This window comes from Erpetoichthys calabaricus, chromosome 5 (genome assembly GCF_900747795.2).
Source record: "Erpetoichthys calabaricus chromosome 5, fErpCal1.3, whole genome shotgun sequence".
NCBI classification, from domain to species: Eukaryota; Metazoa; Chordata; class Cladistia; order Polypteriformes; family Polypteridae; genus Erpetoichthys; species Erpetoichthys calabaricus.
Genome location: NC_041398.2, coordinates 166,198,087 through 166,225,013, shown reverse-complemented (window position 1 = coordinate 166,225,013; position 26,927 = coordinate 166,198,087). Strand labels below are relative to the sequence as shown.

Here is a 26,927-nt window from a genome sequence, read left to right as displayed (position 1 = left end):
GGCGTATCATGCCAGGGTATGTCCCACTCTTCATTGTTACCTCATTATACTAATACTTGCCCTTCACAAGGTGGCAACAAGGGGCAAGACTATTAAGGCTTTACATTTACCCTGGTTTTAAATACAAAACCAAGAATAGCAACAAAGAGGAGTATATCTGATTGAATATCTAATCACAACAAAAGGACTAGAAAAAATAAAACAAAATGAATTTACATTAGTCACAGTCAATAAGTTACAATTATTAGCTGATGCAAGAACAATCTTCAAAATCTTAGGTCTATTATTTTTTAGTTTATAATCATTTGCTTTAAAAGACTAAAACTTTCTGCATTTACCCTATGTACATCAAGTTACTGGGAGACCAGCGTATTTTGATAAAGTACATAAGTTTACTGGAAACTCTTTAAATTAAAAGAAAATAACAATGTGAATGAGATGCACTAGCTTTACTTTAAAATTAAAACAGAATAAAAAAATCTCCTTGCATTCAACAAACACAAGATTATAAGTAATATGTACTATACTAAATGTAGCATTACTGTAAAGTCACAGACATCACACCCAAGAAGTTCCTGAACATTTAATTGTGCATTTACAGTATAGCATTTAATTGTGCATTTACAGTATAATAGTATTATAATGAGCCCTCCTCTCCACATCAAGACTGTAAATGCTTTTCAGTTGTATAAATATAACTACACTATAACATATGTACATATGTGTATTTGCAGCTATTATTTCTGTATTTCTGAACACTGAAATACAATTCACCCAGAGCATTAATTTTCTAAACAATTCATGATGCCTACAAATTCTCAAGCAGAACGGCTAAATCATAGTAAGGAAAAAAGCTTAACAGTCCAATGAAGGGGGTGGGGTGGCAACAAGGGACAGCATTGTTAAGGCATTACAGTTGCCACTTAGCAGGCTGGTCTTACAAACAAAACACAACACAGCAAGAAAAGAGTATGTCTAACTGTATTCTAAACCCAATCAAAGCATTACCGTTTAAATAAGCATTCAGTGAGCTGAGCGCATAATGAATTTACTCTTGTCAGTTTATAAGCTGTTGCTGATTGCTGAGCAGACGACAACAGACTCAGTCTATAAAACCTAACCTCCACATATTCTTAAAAATGGAGTCGGCTCTGGGAAGAAATAGACGACAACACCTTTTAAAGGACAACATGAAATCAGATAAGAAAGGAAAATACAAATTGACTACTAGAATTTACATGGAGGTAATATGTAAAATAAACACATTAAATTCATTAAAACAACTGTCAGAGTGCTTGAAGCTATAAAAAAAGCTTACCTCTTCTATGTAATTCCTGCAAAGGAATCTCATCTCCTCCACCATCATAGGGTAAATATGGATCGGAAGACATATCTATTGTTCACAGGATGAAAAGGAAGTGTTTTTCATGCTATGAGGGTTGCTACATTTGTTCAGCTGTTATAGCAGGAGCCGACAGGGAAGCTTCCATGTTTAGACAGCAATGTGGACTCTGCGCTGGCGCTCCTTGCTGCAGCAGATGACTGCTTCTACAGCTAGTGATGTCATCAGAGGGAAATGACTGCAGCAATGGTTGCTACTAGCTACAATCATCTGGAAGCTAGCAGGCAGAGTGCAGACCTTTTTTAAAAAAAAAAAAAAATGCTGTCTGACAAGTCTTTGGAGGAGTCTATTTTTAGTATAAGAGTCTCATATGCAAAGAAAGACTGCACAAGAGAAGCCTTGGCACAGAATGGCACAAATGTAAACAGAGAAGAAAGATATAATTTAGAAACATTAATCAATAAAGCTAAAATGTAAAATGCCAAGTGCCACTTCATGTGTTTTTCTTCATAAATCAACTATGGTCATGTGTTTAAGTGTATAGGAGCCATTTCTGTCTTCACAGAATTATGGTACTATCAGTTTAGACTATATTATATTGTAAATTAAATGTGTAATTTAGCCACACATACTGGCATAATTTAGTGAAAGGAACTGACAAATGCAAACCATTACCAAAGAGTCATAAGCAAGTCATATTTTTGGAACAGGTAAACTAAAGTGTTTTTATGCACAGATTTAGTAGAGAGAGAAAAAAAACCTACCATTCTCTGAATGGCTTCAGACTTTTATATTTATATGAGGTGACTTTCTCTCCCTGATTCTAAAAGTGTTAATAAATTTAACATCCTTTTTTCACAAGCATTTCTTTAAAGGAATGTAGGTGCACTAACACTAACACTGAGTTCTGTTTACTTTGATATAGGTTAAATACTGTATAAACATAATACTATAAATAACTGTAAATGAGTATCACAAAATAGCCATTTTAGCTGTAAAAAGGACTAAAACCTGGATACTCCCTCCCTTCCTTGAAATTCAAATAGATTAAATTTATCACATCAGAATGTCTAAGTTGACTCCTCTAGTATGTAACAGTAATAATATTGTCTTCCCTGACTTACTTTTGTCAAGTAGGCATTTTCACAAATGACACAAGAAGCAATATACAGTGGTGTGAAAAACTATTTGCCCCCTTCCTGATTTCTTATTCTTTTGCATGTTTGTCACACAAAATGTTTCTGATCATCAAACACATTTAACCATTAGTCAAATATAACACAAGTAAACACAAAATACAGTTTGTAAATGGTGGTTTTTATTATTTAGGGAGAAAAAAAAATCCAAACCTACATGTGTGAAAAAGTAATTGCCCCCTGAACCTAATAACTGGTTGGGCCACCCTTAGCAGCAATAACTGCAATCAAGCATTTGCGATAACTTGCAATGAGTCTTTTACAGCGCTCTGGAGGAATTTTGGCCCACTCATCTTTGCAAAATTGTTGTAATTCAGCTTTATTTGAGGGTTTTCTAGCATGAACTGCCTTTTTAAGGTCATGCCATAGCATCTCAATTGGATTCAGGTCAGGACTTTGACTAGGCCACTCCAAAGTCTTCATTTTGTTTTTCTTCAGCCATTCAGAGGTGGATTTGCTGGTGTGTTTTGGGTCATTGTCCTGTTGCAGCACCCAAGATCGCTTCAGCTTGAGTTGACGAACAGATGGCCGGACATTCTCCTTCAGGATTTTTTGGTAGACAGTAGAATTCATGGTTCCATCTATCACAGCAAGCCTTCCAGGTCCTGAAGCAGCAAAACAACCACAGACCATCACACTACCACCACCATATTTTACTGTTGGTATGATGTTCTTTTTCTGAAATGCTGTGTTCCTTTTACGCCAGATGTAACGGGACATTTGCCTTCCAAAAAGTTAAACTTTTGACTCATCAGTCCACAAGGTATTTTCCCAAAAGTCTTGGCAATCATTGAGATGTTTCTTAGCAAAATTGAGACGAGCCCTAATGTTCTTTTTGCTTAACAGTGGTTTGCGTCTTGGAAATCTGCCATGCAGGCCGTTTTTGCCCATTCTCTTTCTTATGGTGGAGTCGTGAACACTGACCTTAATTGAGGCAAGTGAGGCCTGCAGTTCTTTAGACATTGTCCTGAGGTCTTTTGTGACCTCTCGGATGAGTCGTCTCTGCGCTCTTGGGGTAATTTTGGTCGGCCGGCCACTCCTGGGAAGGTTCACCACTGTTCCATGTTTTTGCCATTTGTGGATAATGGCTCTCACTGTGGTTCGCTGGAGTCCCAAAGCTTTAGAAATGGCTTTATAACCTTTACCAGACTGATAGATCTCAATTACTTCTGTTCTCATTTGTTCCTGAATTTCTTTAGATCTTGGCATGATGTCTAGCTTTTGAGGTGCTTTTGGTCTACTTCTCTGTGTCAGGCAGCTCCTATTTAAGTGATTTCTTGATTGAAACAGGTGTGGCAGTAATCAGGCCTGGGGGTGGCTACGGAAATTGAACTCAGGTGTGATACACCACAGTTAGGTTATTTTTTAACAAGGGGGCAATTACTTTTTCACACAGGGCCATGTAGGTTTGGATTTTTTTTCTCCCTAAATAATAAACACCATCATTTAAAAACTGCATTTTGTGTTTACTTGTGTTATATTTGACTAATGGTTAAATGTGTTTGATGATCAGAAACATTTTGTGTGACAAACATGCAAAAGAATAAGAAATCAGGAAGGGGGCAAATAGTTTTTCACACCACTGTATAAACATTACTACAAAAAAAGATTAAAAAAAATTGAATTCTTTAAAACAAAATACTTTTTAGAAAAAATAATTTACATTTAAGTATTTTTCCCCATACACCTCACTTCAGTTTCTTGCATTAAAACACCATTTACCCCAATAAATCTTTCCATGTGTATACTTTTACTACAGAAAATAAAAAAGATTCAGAAGGGGAAAAATGTTTTATGTGAGCATTAATGAATGGATATACATAAGTACAGTAGACCCCCGCGAAGTCGCGGTTCAGAGTTCGCAGCCTCCGGCATTCGCAGATTTTTCTTTAGAACCTATCTAATAATTGTTAGTGGAAACCGCAAATATCCTCCGCAATTTTTATGGCTTTTTTCGTGGCAATACTGTACTGTAGAGAGAACAGGAAGCAACTGTAGAGGAAAACGCAGCTTGGGATGGTGAAAGTAGCCAACAGAATTTGAAACTGCAACTCCCAACAGTCCCTGCAGTGGCTCCGATTGGTTTTCTGCTGAGGGTGCTGGGGCTGTTGGAGTCAAAGGATGTCAGCGCAGCTTTTAAAAAGGGGGCCAGTGATCAAAAGCAAAAATAAAGTTTTTGTAATTTGTGTTTCAAGTTCCTGTCTGTCTGCCTTCTGTTGGGTTACCTGTACTTATTTGTTTTGTCCTGGATCGTTTCATGATTGGCATCTGAATTGTCTGCCGTCTGCCTGTATACATGAGGACCGCAAGTGGATTCATGGCCATCCTGCAAAGAAAGGAGCGCTCCTGAACCCGTCCACCCATCTTCACCATTTCAGGAACAAGCGGTAGGACTATCTTTACATTCCCATTAAACGCGCGAATCTCTGGACTATCTATTTTCATCATTACATTTCATCAGTTGCCGTTTTCATGATTTACTGTGTGTGTTTTCTTTGTGCTTTGTTGTATTTAATGTGTAATCGCCGTAAGTAGAACAGGGGTGGTATTGTTTTCATTTGTTTTAATTACATTCTTTATTTGCTGTTTGATTATCGGTTTGCTTTGTTTTTGTCTGTTTGTGCGTGCGTGCGGGTGGGGCCAAGGCTGGGTGCGTCCCTGGAATCTCCACCATAAAAATAAATCGCCATCTTCTCGTCAGTGTGAATCTTAGCAACACCGGACCGCTTCAGCGTTATTCATTTTGCCTGCTGCTGATTGACTGTGATGCATCTCCAGCTAAGTGTTCTTGTGTTTTCCATTTTGATCCTCTGAACCATTAAACCGCTTAAGTCGCTTCCCAGTGTCATTTGCGAGCACGCAGGAGCTGATCAGTCAGTGCCGTACATTCGTTGAGCAGCCAGCTCATAACCACTGCCAGCCCCTTGTGAGTAGGGGGGCTGAACGCACCCATAGAAGACACAGACACTCCTCAAAAAACCCTTCTTAAAAAATGCTGATAGACTACCTTCACATTGCTTCCTTACTTGCTGGGCTTACTTGCGGCTGCTCTGTCAAGTGATATGCTTCTCGTGCGACACTACGATTACTGAATAGATTGAACAGCACCTGTACTTTACGGCTGATGTCTTTGTTTCTCCCCCAGACATCCTCTGCTCCTGTTGGGGGTCCCGCTCCCGTTCTGCTCCCCTATGATGTTTGCCTATTCTTTTAAACGACAACTACCTGCATACTGACCTCGTTTTACTTCTGAAAGAGATATGTTTGTTTGAAGTGTTTGAATAAAGCTCCTGTCTCTACAATCTCCTGTGTTTCTGTGCAATTCTGTGACCCAAGCGTGACATCCTGCAGCACTGCAGCCTCACCGTCCCTGGGATTGAGCCGCTGCACTAGACTAGCCTGCCAGCATCAGCATTTACCTCTGTGTGCTTGTGTGCAGCCAGTTCAAGCTCAGTTGGCTCGGTGATTTCATCCATGGCATCAGTTACACCTTGTACATATTGTTCCAGTAGTTTTTTTTTTTTTTTTTTTAAACAGTTTTTACAGTTCATTAACAGTGTGTAAAATTATCAGTGTTGCAGTAATTGTGATGCTCTTTGCATGAAAAAAATTGTGTTCCATTAAAATTTCACTTTTTCTTTATGAATTGTGATGTTTCCTTAAAGTGAAGCAAAAAAGTATTTGGTGTGCAGGGATGCATTAACCCCCAACTATGTGGCAGTTTAAGGCTTAAAGCCCCAAGATGCCGTTGAAACGCCCTGCAAGTCTTCTGGCAATGAAAACACACTTGCATGTATTATAGTACATATAGCGGTAACATCGGTATTTTACATTCTAGCAGTGCGGGAGACATAGCAGTACAGTACTGTGCAGTATACGGGTTTACCTTTACATTCTTTATTTTTAGGTAATGTATTAAGCTGCATTTGAAATTAAATTCAAGTGTTTTCGGGGCATATTTAGGGTTTAAACTATAAAAATAGGCATTTTTTTTAACCACATACAAAATTCGCGGTTTTTTGGGGGATGTACTGTATATAGTGATCTATTCTAGAAATACAAAATTTTTGCTACAGGATGAAAATAATAATCTCCAAATAGTAAACTGAATGAGTAAGGAACTGGACTGGAAATTAAAGTGTTGAATCATGCAAACAACTACACTTGGGGGGGAAAAAAGCACATTTTAAGAAAGATAACTCAATATTTTTTTTCATATGGATAACTCAATATTTTTTTTCGTGTAAAGGTAAAATGAATACAGGTACACTCATCAAGTGTCTTACATGCTATTAACAATACCAAATATGTGAAAAGAAATGCATTAAATGTATATTAATGGCACACAGGAGCCAGGAGTACATCTTGCAAATAGAATTATGGAAATACTTTGATATTAATGATAAACAGAATGCAAGCAGCTAAATTTTTAGTGAAATATCCATGGATCTATTAGACAAAGTGATACAATACTTTTCTATACAACAAACACAATGAACTTTTACAAGTGCAACATTTAAACCACAAAAACGGTGAAATAAAAACCCTTTCTAGGATTAAGATACATGTATATATTAATTTGCTACACGAAATCCAATAGTTGTGAGGAAATAACTTATATTTGAAAAATACCACACTTATCCTTTAAGAAATGATATGTAGTTTTTGCCCAATATTTGTGAATCATTTAACAAAATGTATAGATGGTGATGGATGGCTGCTTTGGACTCAATGGTTAGTGGTTCATAGATTATTTCTTACTAGACAATTAACATCCAAGTCAGTACTTTGAAATACTGTAATGTTCATTTTGTTCATTACTGTATAGTCATTTGTATTTCTGAATACTGTACTCTGCCATTACATATTATGTAACTTGTTTGTTTAGCAATTAGAAAATGATTGAATATAAAGCAGAGTACCAAAAAATAGACATAAAATACCAACCCTTACCACCTATCTGTTAACAAATCAATTCCTTTGCAGGTGTCTTGCTTCCTTTGTTTTGAGATATCTAAATTGTAATGTTTACAAAAACAAACAATCTGATAAGAAAACGTTGTAAAGAATTTACATGATACCCCTACCAAATCTGCAAACACATTTATATCTTGGATCAGTTTAAAATGTTTGTAAAGTAGCATAAAACAAAACATAGCAATGTAAGTCTACAAAATATAGCATTTAAAAATAAAAGCAGTAGGAAGCTATAATCTGTTTCTTGTTCTAACCATTATTTGCCCTTATGTTCTTCCTTCTTGATATCATTCATATTACAATACATTTCTACAACAACTCGTTACCCAAGTAGACAGGAGGAGACATCCTGAAACTACTGCACAAAATGTTAAAATAAGAAATAAAATAAGTTGCTAGTAACATGTGGGGAAGTTCCTGCAAAGAACTTACTTCTAGGAGTCTTCTCAAGTGTAAACTGATCTTTCATTCTTCAAGACGAGGAATACCCTGAGCAATAACTCCGCCCTGCACTTGCAAAACTCTACAATCCACACCTTTGTGAATAATCCTCCTTTTCAGTGGGAGTCAACTGCACAAAAATATATAGAAAGTAACTATAAAAATAATTAAGCAACAATACAAAGGTGGAACTGTCCCACCAATACTGCACACATAAATAATTGCAAAAAGGCTTATTTAACACACACATGATATTTAAAAAAAAAAAAAAGTTTGCTTAAGCAGTGGAAATGGGGTTTTAAAATTCAAGTAAAACAGGGTATACTTGTCATTACTCAAATCAGTAAAAATCTGTAACATAATACATTTAAAAAACCTATTATATCAATACTTCCAAAAGCCAAATGAGCAAAGGATTCATATCATATTAAAATGTTTGGCAAAAGGTTGAAACTGAACCATGAATGTGTAAGAAATGTATGACAGTATTTTTTATTTTTATATATTTACATACACACACACACATACATATAAATATGTATTTTTGATGCTGTTTCTTAAAAGTGTTTCTTCCCAGAAACAAATTAATTTACTTCAGCGCTCAAAATCTGGGAAAAGGCACTTTCTTAAAACTCGCTTTAGTGAAAAGGTCAACCTCAACCAAATCCCCCAACCAGGCAGAATTTTAGGTTCCAAAGCAAGTGCAGCAATGTACAGAGACATCCTGGATGAAAACCTGCTCCAGAGCACTCTTGACCTCAGACTGGGGTGACGGTTCATCTTTCAGCAGCACAACGACCCTAAGCACACAGCCAAGATATCAAAGGAGTGGCTTCAGGACAACTCTGTGAATGTCCTTGAGTGGCCCAGTCAGAGCCCAGACTTGAATTCGATTGAACATCTCTGGAGAGATCTTAAAATGGCTGTTCACCGACGCTTCCCATCCAACATGATGGAGCTTGAAAGGTGCTGCAAAGAGGAATGGGCGAAAATGGCCAAGGGCAGGTGTGCCAAGCTTGTGGCATCATATTCAAAAAGACTTGAGGCTGTAATTGCTGCCAAAGGTGCATCGACAAAGTATTGAGCAAAGGCTGTGAATACTTATGTACATTTGCTTTCTCAATTTTTTTATTTTTAATAAATTTGCAAAAATCTCAAGTAAACTTTTTTCATGTTGTCATTATGGGGTGTTGTGTGTAGAATTCTGAGGAACAAAAAAGAATTTAATCCATTTTGGAATAAGGCTGTAACATATCAAAATGTGGAAAAAATGATGCGCTGTGAATACTTTCCGGATGCACTGTATATGTAAGACTAATGATAATCATCTGTTGGAGCTGAAGATGATAGCTTAAATGCCATCATTTGGCAGCTATCAAGACCTTATTTGTAACTGCTTCACATTTTAAAAGTAAACAGAAAAAGTACACAATCTGATGATTATCTAAGTAATAAAAATACACACTTTCAACTACTGTTTCAACTTCAAATTTGGTCTTGGCCGATTATAGAATACAACTGCATCAGGTCCTTATAAATTAAAAAACTACATTAAAATAATACGTCTGGCTAGTTATCTCACACTCTTATCTTCAAAGCAATATAATAATACAGCAATAGTAGACAACGCCAATGTTAAAAACAAATATCTTTAAACTTACCATATGCAAAGCTTTTCTAAGTATTAGTTTCAGAATGCACCGTACACTTCAAAAGTGCATACCCACAGCCTAATAATGCTTGCAAAATTGCGGATTTGTTTTTCTTTCACTCTTAATGTAAAGTAACTTTTCATTAAAAAAGAATATCATAGATGTGCATCTTGACTGGACGTCTTATGCTTCATCATCACTAAGTCTAAGTTTTGTTTTCAACCTTCTCAACACATTTAGTTATGACAGGCAATTAATAATCACTAGTCTTTGTAAAATACAAACCATTGCAGGGAGAACTGAAGAACCAGAACAAAGGTTTACTTCAAGATCCCAGTGTATTATATTGAAAAATACAATAATAATGAAAAAGACATTTTTGCATTTTGTTACCCTTATGTATTATGCAATTATAGGATTCCTGTACAGTTATCACAGTTCAATAAATCTCAAAAATGGATAATTCTTAAAAAGTAGTTTTGTATTTAAACATACAGCACATAATAATAATAATTTTTATTTTAGCAATATATATTAATGTATCTCATTAGTTTATAAAATAGAAGTTACTTGCAAGTAAAGCATCAAAGAGAAATACAGGGAGTTAAATTAACATACTGCTCACAAGACCGAAAAATAAATTCTGGGGAGCAGCAATTAAATCTGTAACAGAACCGTCTACAAAATGTTTAAATTATACTTGAAATAATGACAGCAGTTTCTAGCTGTTACTTCAAAATACATTCTTCAAAAGGAACACAGGAGCAGGAATGGGAGGTAGTTGTGGGTAAGTGCTATACAAAGATTAGAAAATATTCGATCAGAGAACTGCAAAAAACTGAAACAAGTTACAAAGCAGTGCAAATGAAAATGGCATCCCAGAAACCTTCAAATCAATTTTTTTTTATTTTAGACACATTTCATTAACAGAAACTGACAAGATTGGGATTGTACAATATTTTTTATCCACATATGCGGAGACAAACATACTCACATCTATACACATACACTGCACTCATGCAGCAATATAAATAATTACACAGTTATCGAGTGGTCTAAAAAGACAGATGAGATGTCAAAACATGTAACAAATAGTATCTGCTTGGGAAGCATCAAATCTCAGATCATTAGTTATGCAATATGTAAACACTGTATTCTTTAAAACTAGAATCCCTGAAGCCTACAAAAAAAAAAAAAACACATAATCCTAGCCCACCTTAAATTCCTTCGCACCTGTCGTTATACCTTTATGAAAGTGTTTATTTTATATTCCAGTACCCATTTGAATGAGATTAAATCTGTGTTAGCCTTTCTCGCGCACGCACACACACACACATACATTCATACATGAAATTGTCAGTATTTGAAAACACTATGCCATTTGAACGTTTTTTTTTTCGATCTTGCCTGTACTGTAAGAAGTCTATCTGCATTTTCAGTATCATACACCATAACGCATGAGTACAGGCAAGATCAAAAAAAAAAAAAAAAAAAACATGGACATTATCCATTGGCATGAGACAAAGACTGTCTTTTCAGAGAATCCTTGGGTACCGTTGGTTTGACTTTTGTGTCAAACAAGTGGATGCTCACGGACTCCCAAATGAGGCACATTACCTGCATTGTGAGGGAGCGTTAGTTACAGCACCACTGCCATATGGTGTGATTCCCAGAGGGTGATACGGCTCGCAGGGTCTTCATTGTTGAGGACCCAAGTGGCTGGATCAGGCCAAGGGGACGCCCACGTAACACCTGACTGTGGCAGATACATAGTCATTTCCAGAGAGTGGAACTAGACCATGTCTCTGCCTTTGGCGGGCAGAGTTGCCAACCAGGATCCCCCGAGTTGTACCAGTGCATGCGCCCCAACCTGACCTGACCTGTTGAAAATCATTTACAGTCAATGTCTGCCTGATGTCTGGAACCCATGGTCATCTCCAAGTGCTGGGTTTCCACCCTAGAGATACTTTGCCCTATTTCTCTAAAATTATAAATGATAATGCAAGTAATCCTAGAGGTTTCAATAATTGTCTTTAAAACCCAGCTCACTCAGTGGAATGCATCCTAAAAACTACTAGTGAAACTTCTGAGGCTTTTGCTGTATTTTTAAATACAAAATATATTATGTTGCAAATAATATAGTACACCCCACCAAAGTTAATCCAACTGATCCCTCGCATGCCCTTTAAAGCATGTTAAAATTCTTTCAGTGGAATAGATCGACCCAAACTACATAGAATAATTTCTCAGCTGAAACCCACTACCTGTGTCCTTGACCCAATACCAACAGGCTTCTTTTAAAGAACTCTTCAATGTCCTTACTGATAGCGTGCTTGACATAGTGAACTCATCATAAGATACGGGGGTCTTCCCTGACTGTCTAAAGACTGCAGTTGCTCAAGAAAAATAATCGACTCCTCTGTCTGAGAATTTTAGACCAATTTCTAACCTGCCTTTCTTAAGTAAAATTCTAGAAAAGGCAGTTATTAAGCAGCTTAACGATCACCTGAATAAGCATTCTATTCTTAACAGGTTTTAGAACAAATCACAGTACAGAAGCTGCATGGCTCAAGTAGTAAATGATTTGCGAATTAATAAGGACAGAGGTTGTATATCTGTTCTTGTTCGCTTAGACTAGAGTGCAGCATGTGACACCATTGACCTCAGTATTCTTATTGATCGCCTTAGACAGTGGGTGGGCCACTCTGACAGCATCTTACATTGGTTTCAATTGTAGTTAAAAGGTAAAAAAAAAATTCTTTGTTAGTTGTGGTGATTGTACTTCGGAGACCCATGATATTGTGCTGTATATGGTGTAACACACACATCTATTCTTGGTCCACTGTTCTTTTCAATATACATGCTTACATTAGGTCAGATTATCTCAAAGCACAAGGTGAGCTACCACAGGTATGCAGATGAAATACAGCTTTATCTGTCTATAGCATCTGATGATCCCGATGCTCTTGGCTCTCTAATCTATTATCTTAACAGTATTTCCAAATGGGTGAGTAGTAACTTTCTCAAACTAGATAAGGAAAACACAGAAATCTTAGTGATTGGGAAACATGTATATATCGAGGGCATTAGAAATAAACTTGATCCCTTAGGTTTAAAAATGAAGGCAGAGTTAAAAAGAATTTAGGGGTAATCACTGACTCTAAACTTTAAATCGTATATTAACCAGATTACTAGGACTGCATTTTATCACTTAAGGACTATAGCAAAAGTTAGACCTCTTAGAAATTTATAAGATGCTGAAAAATTAACGCACAATTTTGTTTATAGTCGAATAGATATCAATCTATCACAATTAATTAGTGTGGAATGCAGCAGCCAGATTTTTAACAAGAAAATGAAAACTTTTAGCGTTATTACATTGGTTACCCAAGTTGTTTGAAATTGATTTTAAAATACTACTAATGGTTTATAAAGCCTTGAACAACCTTGCTCAGTCCTATATTTTGGAAAGCCTGTCCCCCTATATTCCAAGTCGTAATGTTCCCAAGTTGGGGGAAGTGCTTGAAATAAGTTTGGTAAATGTTTCTCTGCTAAACTCTCTCACTCAACCCACTGCAGGAAAGGCAGGCTGCCTAACTGCCAAGCTTTACCTTAACATATGGTTTTGGGGGCAGGTGTGAAGATGTTCTATCACCCCATTGGTCTGAAGTATGGCTGTTTGGAATTGCCTTGTATCAAAAGCCTTTAAGTACCATGACGCCCTATTGGCTGTAGGGGTTGGACAGAAAATCTACAAATTTGCTCACTACCTCTCTCTCACCAAACTGCTGAATGACCATCTCACACCATGACCTGAAAAGGACAACACAATGAAGAGCACAGCACGGCAGCCATATTGAGACAGGCATGCGACCTGTTTTGAAGAAAGCGGACCACAAATGATGCCTTAACTAAAGACATTTTTAAGTAACTAACAAGTCTGTGTGCCGCCTGAAACTACATATCACTATTTTATCAGGTTGTATGGTTGCCAATATTCAAATGTACTTTACATAGTTATTATTTATGAATATTATGAATAATACATTATTTAAGTTATAACTTAACTCTTTGTCTTTTACTACACACCTAATTACCTGAAGTTATAAATGTAGAAGGGAAGGTGGGAAGAAGTTATATACTATAATACCTTATAAACAGTGGTAAGTCTGAGATTTTAGGCATTCTGACAGAGGCTACATATTAATAATACAATAGGGGAAAGTAGAGTAATATAATACTCTACCAAGACAAAACAATAGTAATTTGCCAGGCTAATACTGTGGAACATTTAAAAAAAATGCTAAATACCCCATTATTTTTCTATGGCATTTTTGTAGCCACTAGATGCGTGTACTAGACTGCCTTCTCCATCATTTGGCCAAGCGGCATCCTTGAAGTGCTCAATCAATTGCGTGATGCAGTGCGGAGAAAACGACCCAAATTGTGGCAATCAGGCAAGTGGTTTCTGCATCACGACAATGCTCCTGCCCACACAGCATTGAGTGTGCAGCAGTTTCTCACGAAAAACGGGATGAAAACGGTTTCCCGCCCCACCACTCCCCAGATCTTGCACCCTGCAATTTTTTCTTATTTCCAAGAATGATGAGGGACCTTAAAGGAAAGCGTTTTCAGGATTTAGAGGAGGTCAAGAAGCAAACAACGGAGGCACTGAAGGCTACCACTTTGCAAGAGTTTCAGAACAGTTCTGAATAATAGAAAAAGAGGTGGGACAAGTGTATCGTGTCTCAGGGAGAGTATTTTGTGGGTGATTAAATTTTGGAAATGTCCTAAGAAATATATATTAAAAAAAAATTCTCATTATTTTTGGGTCCCCCCTTGTATAGTAATCCCCACTATTCTCTGCTGTTTTTTCCAGTTCTTCTGTGGTGGCAATCTGAGATGATAGAATGAAGCTGACCACAAAACCAATTTCAAATTTCAATCATGAAAATGCATGAAAACTAAGGTTTGATTTAGGAGCATCTATGTTAAGCAGAATGCCTGTGGGGGCTAGGTGGTCTTTTGGCCTTGGAATCGCTACAGATTTTGTTTTCCAGCCTAACTGGAGTTTTTTTTTTATTGTTTTTTTCTGTCCTCCTGGCTATCTGACCATTCTGTTGTTGTTACTTACCTCTCATATTTTGTAAAGCACATTGAGCTACATTTTTGTATAAAAATGTGCTATATCAATAAATGTTGTTGTAGTGACGGACTACCATTTGCAGCCATGTATGATCATGCCATAAACTGCCTCTGCCAAGTTTCACAGATGTGGTTTTCATCGGATCATCGGCACCATTTTTTCTCCATACTCTTCTATTTCCAACATTATTTAATATATTGATCTTAATTTCCTTTCCAGAACTGGACAGGTTTTTAAAAAATGTTTTCTGGCCAAGTCTAATCTGCCCTTCCTATGCTCAAGGTTTGCCAGTGGTTTGCACTTTGTGGTAAACCCTCTGTCTTTACTTTTCTTAAGTCTTCTCTTAATTGTAGACTTTGACGATGATAGGTCTACCTCCCAGAGAGTCTTCTTGGTTTGCTAAATGTTTTCAATGGGTTCTTCGTCACCAAGTACAAAATTCTGAAATCATCCAGAACAGTCTTCTATATATCTTCCAGACCTTGTTTCTGTTTCTGAGTTCACCAAGGTGTTCCATCTTTTAAAGAATGTATGAAATGGTTGATTTGACCACTCCTTGTGTTTTTGCCTTCTCTCTAAAGGGTTTTTTTTTTCCCTCAGCCTAATGATGAGACTGTTTTTAACTACTTAATAGTTGATAAAATAATGAGGCAACTGCTCCCACCTAAATATGGAACAGCTCCTCAGTCAAATGTTCATAAACTTTTGCGCCACTGGAAATGTGGGGTCATGCATGTGACAATGCGGGTTCTACTCCATTCTCCAGTCTTGCATCTGGGAGTCCTTGAACCCGACACCGTCAGTAATGTTACCGATGAGCTCGGCAGTTAGGCACAACAAATGGAGCAAGGGGAAGGTGTAAAAAGGTGTCAAGTGCTTTTATTATAAAACCAACAAAACATTCAAAAACAAAGCAAGTGTTCAAATAAATAGTGAAGTGCCTTCCAAAAGTCATTAAATAAATAATCCATAAAAACAGAAATGAAGTGGAGGTTAAAAAAAAAAACCACAGAAAAAAAAAAAAAAATCCTTTAAAACGAGGTTAAAACAATGCTGGAAGCAGTCCCTTTAAAATCCAAAGCCTGGTGTCTTCTTTTATCTGGTGGCTCCCCTGCTTCTCCCATATGGGATTCTCAACAGGGGAGTCGCTGTTCCAGCAGCTGACCTTACTACTGTCCGGTTGCCTTCTGTTCCCTGGCTCCGTACAGCTACCTTACCGGACTAAGACTTGGGTTCCTCAATGGCCAGGTCGCTCATGCTGAGGCTCACCTTCCCAAGACTCCACGACTCCCATTGCCTTCTGCGGGGAGTTATCCATACCACCAGTCACTCCAGCTACTAGCAATTGTTCAGCTGGAGCGACCACTTCCAACTGCCCCTCCTCTAGTGTCGGCCATACACTTCTCGTGAGGGGCTCTTCAACCCAGCTGCCTGCAAGCGTTCGCTCGCTCGCTCTCTCCCGCACCAGCTTTCTCCTCCAGCTTCCTGCCTTCTTCCTCCATCTTTTCTTTACTTACTTTTTTTTTTTTCCCCTAGCCGCCTCACGCTTCTATTTGTGAAGAGGACGTGGCAGCTGTGGCAATCAGCAGCCCCCGGGAACAATTATGGATGTGGACAGTTTTTTACCTGTGCACTTAGGTGAGTAACGCCCACATCACGAATTCCCCTGGAACCGCTTCAGCCACACAACCACCACGCTAAGCTGCAAGCGCGCGATTATTTAAAACCTGCCCAGAGATTCCTGTGCTGAGCTAGTTTTACAGGTATGCACTGTAGCCGAGGGAAGAAAGTTTGATCAGTGCATCATGCACCAAGTATAAATGGGAAGAGCACAAGTGTATTTGTAGCACCACGCCACTGCAGTGGTGCTAGCTTGTAGACTTCAAGTGCCTATGGTTTTTTGCTCTTTTCACCATTTTTAGGTAGCTCACTATCTTTCAAATGATTGCTCAATGTGGCAGATCAAGTTGGAATTCTTTTGTGACTTTGCCCATTTTAAAAGACCCTTTGAAGCTGCTAATTTGCACAATGGAATGTCAACTCATACTGTGAGTGACTGATCCCCAGGCTAATGCAACTGGTCAGCAACATTACAATATTTTTCATTCCCCATCTGTTTTCCTAATCTCCTCATCCTAAGAAGGGTTGTGGGGCTGCTGGGGCCTATCCTTGTGATGTCATAGTTTACATGACCTATGCAGCAAGATTTATTTGGTCTTGTGGGCAGTGGCACCTCAAACTTTCAATGGAATTGGCACCCCCCCATATTATATACTAATATACACATGCTCTGACCTGTAAAGGGAAGCCTCCGCCCTTTCATTTCAAGTTAATAAAAATTGGGAGGAAGAATAAGACATGGACTAAACATAGTACTTCCAATAATTTAGTTCCACTTCAGGCACTGCTTGTGGGCAAATATGAATATAATTTTGTTAAGTACACAAGATAATAAATCAGAAACAAACTGACTACACTATATATTAAACCAGTGTCTTACATAATTTGAAAAAGCCAGTACCACTGACCTCCTTCATGCACATCAGTATGTCATTTGCAAGCATAAGAAATAGCAAAATATGCACTATAGCTAAGCCATGATAGAACACAGTGAAGTACAATTACTTCTTAAACACATGCCGAGTGTTTTTTTGTTCAGAAGATAGTAGAAAGAGAACATCTGAGGATACCATGTCTAAGCGAGTGAAAGAAATTATTAACTCCTAGTTCCCTGTTCATAAACATTACTTCAAATCCATTTTTATGATAAGGGCATATCTAATTATAGAAACAACAAAAGTACTGGATCTCAAAATTAAATGCCCATGCACCATTCCCAGGAGCCCCCACCCTCATCTACCAGCGTAGATACTTTCCATGTTACAAGGGTAAAGCTGCCAATTAATCCAAAAGCATTTCTCCAACCATATACTGACAATGGTATCGCACATCAATGTTTGAAATGATGATGTAAACTTTTAAGACATCACATAGCCCTTCTTGACACGATTTTATATACAATGGTTCTTTACTCATTTTTCTAGACAAACTATTCAATCATTTTCAATGTGTTAATTTAATTTCAACTACTTGGTAAACTTTAAAGACTTGCAGAGTTTCTATTTCTCTTCCACAATAACAACCTAAGGAAAATCACACTAACATTATTATATAAGAGAAGTCCTTATAAGAGAAGTCTTTCATTAGGAATTAAAAATGATCAGCTTTATTTGAATTTTTTAAAACAAAATTAGCTCAAAAGCCTTTTTGTGATATTCTGAATGAACATGAACTTTAAAATGCACACATTAGCTCTGTTTGCTTTCTTCTACTTTTATGTGTAGCTTTACAAACATTAGTTTGGCCAATGGGATTTAACTTGGTTATTCATTTAAATAAAGGAATTAAAATTACAATATTAAATGGGATTAAATACAACCAGCCTTGCACACATGGATCAGTCAGTAAAAGTAGTCTGTGGGAGTAAATTTATATTAGAACAGATAAGCCACATTTGATATACTGTAAATGTACAGCACGCCATTCATTTTCTCCATTACATACACCAATAATACAGTAATTTCTATCAGTCTAGCACTATTTAAAATAGTGTAAATGAATGGACAAAACAGATGCCACTTGTGTTACAGCCTCTGGACCACCAGATTTAATGGCGTACTTAGCCAACTGTGTGCAAAGGTATTCACCTTCATTTCCAGTTTCTGTATAATCCTAATAAGAGAAACTATTATTTTGGAATATTCTGGGAAGAGAAAAGGCTGTTTTATTAAATTATCTAGAGATATGAGAGTGTATCTTGACGAACAAAGAAAAAGTAATATCTTGGTTCTCCGTCACGTGTTCTCTCTTTCAATTAAACTATGGTATCTAGTACAATACAATTTATTTTTTATATAACCCAAAATCACACAAGAAGTGCCGCAATGGGCATTAACAGGCCCTGCCTTTTGACAGCCCCCAAGCCTTGACTCTCTAAGAAGATAAAACTGTAGTAGGGGAAAAAAAATGGAAGAAACCTTGGGAAAGGCAGTTCAAAGAGAGACCCCTTTCCAGGATCGATTGGGTGTGCAGTGGAAGTCAAAAAGAAGGGGGTAAATACTATACAACACACAGAGCAGAAGTAATCCTCAATACAATATAATGGTAAAAATAAAAATATTACAAGTACAGAGCAGAATTCAACAGCAGATGATATCACAGAATACAATTTGGATTTGTTCAGAGTCCTGGAGACCTCAGCCATCAAGCTGCCTACCCCTACTGGCCATTCCACAGTTGAGACAGCGCTGGGCCAATCCATCCAATGTAAGGACCCCTCTACCTGATGATAGTACTTAACAGGTAATTACTTAAGGGTCAAATATCTTGAGGACAATGGTTGAAATGCACCCTGTGTATTTTCACCATAACCTTATTCATTTTTAAAATTGCATACAAAGTAATGAACGTATTGTTCACAGCTTACTCCACACTTGATGAGAAAGACAAGAGACTAAAGATGAAATCCAGACTAGTGATACCTATGCCTTTGATATATGCTATTTGTTACTTTCATGATATACAAAAATGTATGGTTATGTGCAATATACAGAATTACGCATAACTATAAGGCCTAGAGTTAAAACAACTATTTGTGGGTTTTGAAGCTAACATGTTATTTTGTCTCAATACCTGATTAATAAATACACCACACCTTTTCAATTGCCTAGAAAGTAGAATAACAGACTTTACTATTTGTTACTTGAGCATAGGACAGATGGAAGACAAAAGGTTGAGGTTAGTTCAAGAAGACAGAATACCCAAAATGCAAATGCAATTTTGGGGAGCAGAGAATGTATTTACAATAAAAAAACTATAACAAGACCTAGCAGTAGTGATTGGACAAAATCTATCAAAGGAGTTAAAGAAACAACATCTACATAGTATTTTTAATTTGTGAAATAAATAAAACTCTGTTACTTAAGAATAATATGGTATAATTTGGAAAGAGTACAATGACATGCAGTGTCATGAACAGTGTTAGGAATTAAATAATAGAATGCATTAACTGCTTTGGCCAGTGGCTCTGGCAATAGAGCAAATTACATTAAGAGACAGCCAAATTGTGCACAGCTGACACCAGATACATGTATAAATACATGGTTAACCCTGGTAAGACTGTTCAAGTATGTTAAATGTAGTCAGTAATAATTTTTCATCACAGCTATACAATTTTTGCTCCTAGGGGCTGGAATGCCTAATAATACTCTTATGTCAATCCAGGCACTATGAATCTATAAAATGTTTCACAAAGAAAAAAAAAAATCAGAATGTACTAAATAAGAACACAAGAAATCTGACAAATAATGAGACCATTCAGTTTATCAAACTCATTTGTTTAGCTGATAGCTAAGCTGATCTTTATCTCATCAAGATTTCTGCTTTACCTTCAACTCTTTTTGTGAACAAGTTCTTTATGGCTTCAGTCCAAAAAGCACTTCCCCTTAATTTTGAGTATGTGATTCACAATTTTGTTGAAATAATTCTTTTGCATCTATCGCACTGGGGCTTTTGACAACTATGAAGACCTGGATTAGTTTCCTATGGAGTCTCCTCAGCTCAAGACTAAATAAGTTTCATTCTTGGAGTCTGTTAAGAGTAAAACATGTACTTCAGTCCTGGGATGCACCTGCTCAACTCTCTGTACACATTCACCTGCTGCTATGTCATTCTTTTTGCATGGTGAATAGAACTGTAGACAATCCTCCAGATGGGGTGTCAGTACTGAATTAGAAAGATTGAGCAGAACATTCCTTGATTTCTATTTAAAAATGATGGTATATCCAAAAATGAGAACATTTAATTAATGGTAACTTAAAAATTAGTTTTACTATTAATCAGAAATCTACTGAGTTAACAAAAAAGAGCAACATTTTAAAGCAAAGCAGAAGCAACATACTGTATGTTGTTCAAAAATGAGAAAGTTTTATTATTTGCACGAGACACTCCTTCATAACAATAGTACAAGTACAAGCTCTAAATTGCATTTGCCAAAAAGTGCATAGTAGCATGTCTTGTTACTAAGTGCAATGTTTAGCCTAACACCTTCAAGACTGTCGTAAACAAAAGATGACATTAAGAAGAAGAGGGCTAAAACCATTATTAATGATTACATTTGGTACTGTTCAAGTCAGTTTTTCACAATCACCGTATAAGTTAATATGCAACACAAAAATATGCTATTAAGTTAAACATTTTTATTACATTTTAGGAAGTGCCATAGCTGCTCTTGAGATATGAGACATTCTCTTTAGGACACTTATCCAAACAGAAAAATAAAACCCTTAAAACTTAGTGAATGCGTCCACTTTGAAGTGCACACTGCCTTCCACATCACTGAGGAAAGTGTATGACAACAAAAGGACAGCAAACACCTTTTGGAATTTTTCTGCCTTGGACCTACAGTTGCAGTAAGTGTAGACTTTTAACGCTCCTAATCCATTACTGGTTACCTTTTGAACCCAAGATCTCCAACCTAACCTAACACTGTTTTATGTTAAAACTGTCAGAAATACAATGCACATGGAAGAAACTGCATTCCTTTCTCAGTAAAGATAATGGAAAATACCGGTTATATTTCTAATTATCCTTTGTTATTAACACTAGAATTCCTGGAGCCTACAAAAAAACTTGTATTCCCGGGCCACATTAAATTCCTTCACACATCTCCGTCAGCGTCTTTTGTTTTGTAAATGTGTTCATCAGCACAAACAGCAAGCACCCTGCTGTACCATTCCCACACTGCCGCAGTCAACAGGACAAACAGTTCCCCAAGCTCAAGTCCTATATATCTCAGTGTGAGGTGCCTGGAGTTGCATAGGGTAAATAATATGTCATTATTTGGAAGACACGCATTTCATGTGTGTTCCGTGTCTACAATGATCTATGTAAATGTAGGATGACAGGAAATGCAAGAAATGTTGAACACATACCTAAAACATGACAAAATTTTGACATGAAGTGTATAATGTGTGAAGACTGAAGTCCAAATATCAAATAAACACTTTCACAAAAGGTACACATATAACATAAGTGCGCTTTTATTAAAAAAAATAACCAAAGAAAAAGAAACTGCTTGGGTAGTGCAGCGGTAAGAGCTGCTGACTTATAATCAAGAGGTCACAGGTTCGAGCCCGACCGCTAACAACCTGTTGCTCTGACGTCACATGTGATGAAGACCATGGAGAGGCTGCAGCTTCACCACCTGAGGCCACAGGTCCGCCACGCCCTCGAACCTCTGCAGTTTGCATATCAGGAGAAGGTGGGAGCGGAGGATGCCATCATCTATATGCTACACCGATCCCTCTCCCACTTGGACAGAGGCAGTGGTGCTGTAAGAATTGTGTTTCTAGACTTCTCTAGCGCCTTCAACACAATCCAACCTCTGCTCCTTAGGGACAAGCTGACAGAGATGGGAGTAGATTCATACCTGGTGGCATGGATTGTGGACTATCTTAAAGACAGACCTCAGTATGTGCGTCTTAGGAACTGCACATCTGACATTGTGGTCAGCAACACAGGAGCACCACAGGGGACTGTGCTTTCTCTGGTCCTATTCAGCCTATATACATCGGACTTCCAATACAACTCGGAGTCCTGCCACGTGCAAAGGTTCGCTGACGACACTGCTATCGTGGGCTGCATCAGGAGTGGGCAGGAGGAGTAGTATAGGGCCCTAATCAATGACTTTGTTAAATGGTGCGACTCAAACCACCTACACCTGAACACCAGCAAAACCAAGGAGCTGGTGGTGGATTTTAGGAGGCCCAGACCCCTCATGGACCCCGTGATCATCAGAGGGGACTGTGTGCAGAGGGTGCAGACCTATAAATACCTGGGAGTGCAGCTGGATGATAAATTAGACTGGACTGCCAATACAGATGCTCTGTGTAAGAAAGGACAGAGCCGGTTATACTTCCTTAGAAGGCTGGCGTCCTTCAACATCTGCAATAAGATGCTGCAAATGTTCCATCAGACGGTTGTGGCAAGCGCCTTCTTCTACGTGGTGGTGTGCTGAGGAGGCAGCATTAAGAAGAAGGACGCCTCACGCCTGGACAAACTGGTGAGGAAGGCAGGCTCTATTGTGGGCATGGAGCTGGACAGCTTGACATCTGTGGCAGAGCGACGGGCGCTCAGCAGGCTCCTATCAATTATGGAGAGTCAGACTGCTGTCACCGCCCTGCTCCAGTGACAGACTGAGAAGAACGTTCCTCCCCCAAACTATGCGACTCTTCAATTCCACCCGGGGGAGGGTAAACGTTAACATTATTCAGTTATTGTCGGTTTTTACCTGCATTTTTATTACTCTTTAATTTAATATTTTTTGTATCAGTATGCTGCTGCTGGAGTATGTGAATTTCCCCTTGGGATTAATAAAGTATCTATCTAACTATCTAATTAGAATTACCGTTTTCAGTAGTGAGCTGCTCTTATTGTTACTGTGTTACTTTAATGGAATAAAAACATACATTTGATTTGAGTCTGAAACAGCCAGTGTAAATGTATGGTACTTTTAAAGGTTAGCTTTTTTTTTTTTTAGTTTTATTCTCTCAGTCACGTTCACGCTCCCCCCAATCTGAAATTGCTGTTTTCAAATAAAGTCTTACTATTAAAGAGGTGAACTCAGATGAGGACGAGGGTTCTGCATCGAAGAAAGAGAACAGAAGCCCTACCCACAAGAAACGTCCACTCACACATAAGAACAATGCAGCTGCGAGGCACAGCTCCTGGAGACTATTGTCCTGCTGGGAGACTTAAACGCTCATGTCGGCAACGATAGTGAAACCTGGAGAGGTGTGATTGGGAGGAATGGCCTCCCTGATCTAAACTTGAGTGGTGTTCAGTTGTTGGACTTCTGTGCTGGCCATGGATTGTCCATAGCGAACACCATGTTCGAGCATAAGGGTGTCCATAAGTGCACTTGGATCCAGGATGCCTAAGGTCGCAGCTCAATGATCGACTTTGTAATCGTGTCATCGGATCTGCGACCTTATGTCTTGGACACTCAGGTGAAGAGAGGGGCTGAGCTGTCAACTGATCACCACCTGGTGGTAAGTTGGATCAGATGGTGGGAGAGGCTGCCGGACAGACCAGGCAAATCCAAACGAATAATGAGAGTCTGCTGGGAACGTCTGATGGAGGAACCGGTCAGAAAGATCTTTAACTGCCACTTCCGGCAGAACTTCAACCTCATTCCGAGGGAGGCGAAGGACATTGAGTCTGAATGGGCCATGTTCCGAGCCTCCACTGTCGAAGCAGCAGAATGGAGCTGTGGCCGCAAGGTTGTCAGTGCCTCTTGTGGTGGCAATCCATGAACCCGGGGGTGGACACCTAAGGTTCGAGAGGCCGTCAAGCTGAAGAAAGAGTCCTATCGGGTCTGGTTGACCAGTGGGACTCCAGAGGGAGCTGAAGGGTACCAGCGGGCCAAGCATGTGGTGGCATCGGCTGTTGCAGAGGCAAAAACTCGGGCATGGGAGGAGTTTGGGGAAGCCATGGAAAACGACGTTCGGTCAGCACTGAGAAGGTTCTGGCAAACCGTCAGGCGCCTCAGGAGGGCAAAGTGGTGCTCCACCAATTCTGTGTACAGTGGAGATGGGGCCCTGCTGACTTCAACTGCAGACGTTATTGACCAGTGGAAGGAATACTTTGAGGATCTTCTCAATCTCACCAGCATGTCTTCCTTAGAGGAAGCAGAGCTGGAGGACTCTGGGGGGGGCCCGTCCATAACAGGGGCCGAGGTCACTGAGGTAGTTAAACAGCTCTGAGGTGGCAGGGCCCCTGGGGTGGACAAGGTTCACCCTGGGTTCCTCAAGGCTCTGGATGTTGTGGGGCTGTCCTGGTTGGCACGTCTCTGCAACATCACATGGACATCGGGGGCAGTACCTCTGGATTGGCAAACCGGGGTGGTGGTTCCCCTTTTTAAGAAGGGTGACCGGAGGATGTGCTCCAACTATAGGGGTATCACACTCCTCAGCCTCAGCAGTAAGGTCTATTGGAGAAGAAAGTTCGGTCGATGGTCGAAACTCGGATTCAAGAGGAACAATGCGGATTCCGTCCCAGAAATGGAACACTGGACCAGCTCTACACCCCGGCCAGGATCCTGGAGGGGGCATGGGAGTTTGCCCAACAAGTCCACAAATGTTTTGTGGATTTGGAGAAGGCATTCAATCGTGTTCCCCGAAGCATCCTGTGGGGTGTGTGCCAAGGGTACAAGGCTCATTGTTACGAGTCATTCAGTCCCTGTACAGGAGGAGGAGCAGGAGCTTGGTCCGCATTGCCGGTAATAAGTCAGACTTGTTTCCTGTTGAGGTTGGACTCCGCCAGGGCTGCCCTTTGTCACCGATTCTGTTCATTAGTTATATGGACAGAATTTCTAGGCGTAGCCAAGGAGCAGAGGGGGTCTAGTTTGGTGACCTCAGAATCTCGTCTCTGCTGTTTGCGGATGACGTGGTTCTGTTGGCTTCATCGGACAGTGACCTCCAGCTCTCATTGGAGCGGTTCGCAGCCGAGTGTGAAGCAGCGGGGATGAGAGTCAGCACCTTTAAATCCGAGGCCATGGTTCTCAGCCGGAAAAGGGTGGAATGCTGTCTCCGGGTTGGGAACACATTACTGCCTCAAGTGGAGGAGTTCAAGTATCTCAGGGTCTTGTTCACGAGTGAGGGAAGAATGGAGCGGGTGGTTGACAGACGGATCGGTGCAACATCCACAGTAATGCAGACTCTGCAACGGTCCGTCGTGGTGAGAGAGCTGAGCCAAAAGGCGAGGCTGTCGATTTACGTTCCTACCCTCACCTATGGCCACGAGCTTTGGGTAGTGACCGAAACAGCAAGATCGCGGATACAAGCGGCCGAAATGAGTTTTCTCCGCAGGGTGGCTGGACTTTCCCTTAGAGATAGGGTGAGGAGTTCAGTTATCCGGGAGAGACTCGGAGTAGAGTTGCTGCTCCTCTGCATTGAGAGGAGTCAGTTGAGTTGGTTCGGGCATCTGGTTAGGATGCCCCTGGACGCCTCCCTGGAGTGCCCCACTGGAGGAAGGCCACGGGACAGACCCAGGACACACTGGAGGGATTACATCTCCCGGCTGGCCTTGGAACACCTCAGCGTCCTCCCAGAGGAGCTGGAGAAGGTGGCCGGGGAGAGGGAGGTCGGGGCTTCCCTGCTTAGGCTGCTGCCCCCGCAACCCGACCTCAGATTAACGGTGGATAATGGATGGATGGATATTTACTTATCTTACTACAGCGTAAAGTCACAAGTGGACTGCAGAGCTTCTTGTGTTTGATCAACACAGGCATGCTGACAAGTTACATGTGCAATGCTACTTCAATATGCAAATGACTTTAGCTACAGGTGGAAGCTCCTGTCGCACTTTACGCAACTGTTGTTATGGTTTCATAAGCTTTATAACCTTAGTCTCGAAAGTCTTTCTCCCGTGGGACGACTGGGATCTTTTCCTGAATAAGGAGTGACAATTCTTTTTAAATCTATATACAGTATCTACTCATTAAGACACTTTTCAGGGTAAAGGTGTGTTTGTCAAGATTGCCGAAATTTCAACTTCCAAAATATCAAACCAATCCTTTAAGTCAGGGGTGTCAAACACAAAGACTACAAGCCACATCTGGCTCTGGACCTTTTAATGCATATTCAAAACATGCTGCATATGGCCCATAATGATGGTTCGAGTTTGTAAAAGGATCCCCTTTAATGTTCATTTTATTTATCAATTATATTCATATATAATTTACCCGTATTACATTAAAATGCATCTTCAGTGTCTTATTTTGTTTATCTGCACACCACAAAGCACCATTGCCACTAAACAGCCAATAAAAGAAAAACTGCTAATGACTCAACAGGAAAAAATGTGAAAAAAGGGAATACACCACACTGCCATGAGGAACATTAGTGTTTTAACACAATAAAAAAAGATGTATAGGTGTATAGATAGATCACTAGCTACCACTCTGCTCACTTTTTAAAACTGTAAGGATGTCAGGTCTGGCCATTCTTCTGTGGTACTACCAGGTCTGTATCGCCTGAGATTTAAAAAAATATTTCAGGTTTTCAGATTCGCACATCCTTGTTTTGCTGATATCAGATTTACGATACTAAAAT

The 26,927-nt window shown here is 39.2% G+C and overlaps 1 protein-coding gene across 6 annotated transcripts in view; it reads right to left on the bottom strand.

Moving 5' to 3' along the window:
* LOC114652027 (H(+)/Cl(-) exchange transporter 3) overlaps positions 1-26,927 on the bottom strand; it is a 183,311-nt gene that overhangs the window by 92,729 nt on the left and 63,655 nt on the right. Inside the window, exons 1-2 of one of the 6 annotated variants that reach the window (XM_051927642.1) lie at positions 7,948-8,068; positions 1,319-1,639 (exon numbers count right to left, since the gene is read on the bottom strand). The exons of 2 other annotated variants lie outside the window; for them this stretch is intronic. In XM_051927642.1, coding sequence (XP_051783602.1) covers positions 1,319-1,391 — 73 coding nt within the window. In that variant the 5' untranslated portion in view covers positions 1,392-1,639; positions 7,948-8,068. Of the gene's footprint in view, positions 1-1,318; positions 1,640-7,947; positions 8,087-26,927 lie in introns of those variants that run through there. 3 more of the 6 variants (XM_028802185.2, XM_028802183.2, XM_051927643.1) reach the window with 3 other exon arrangements.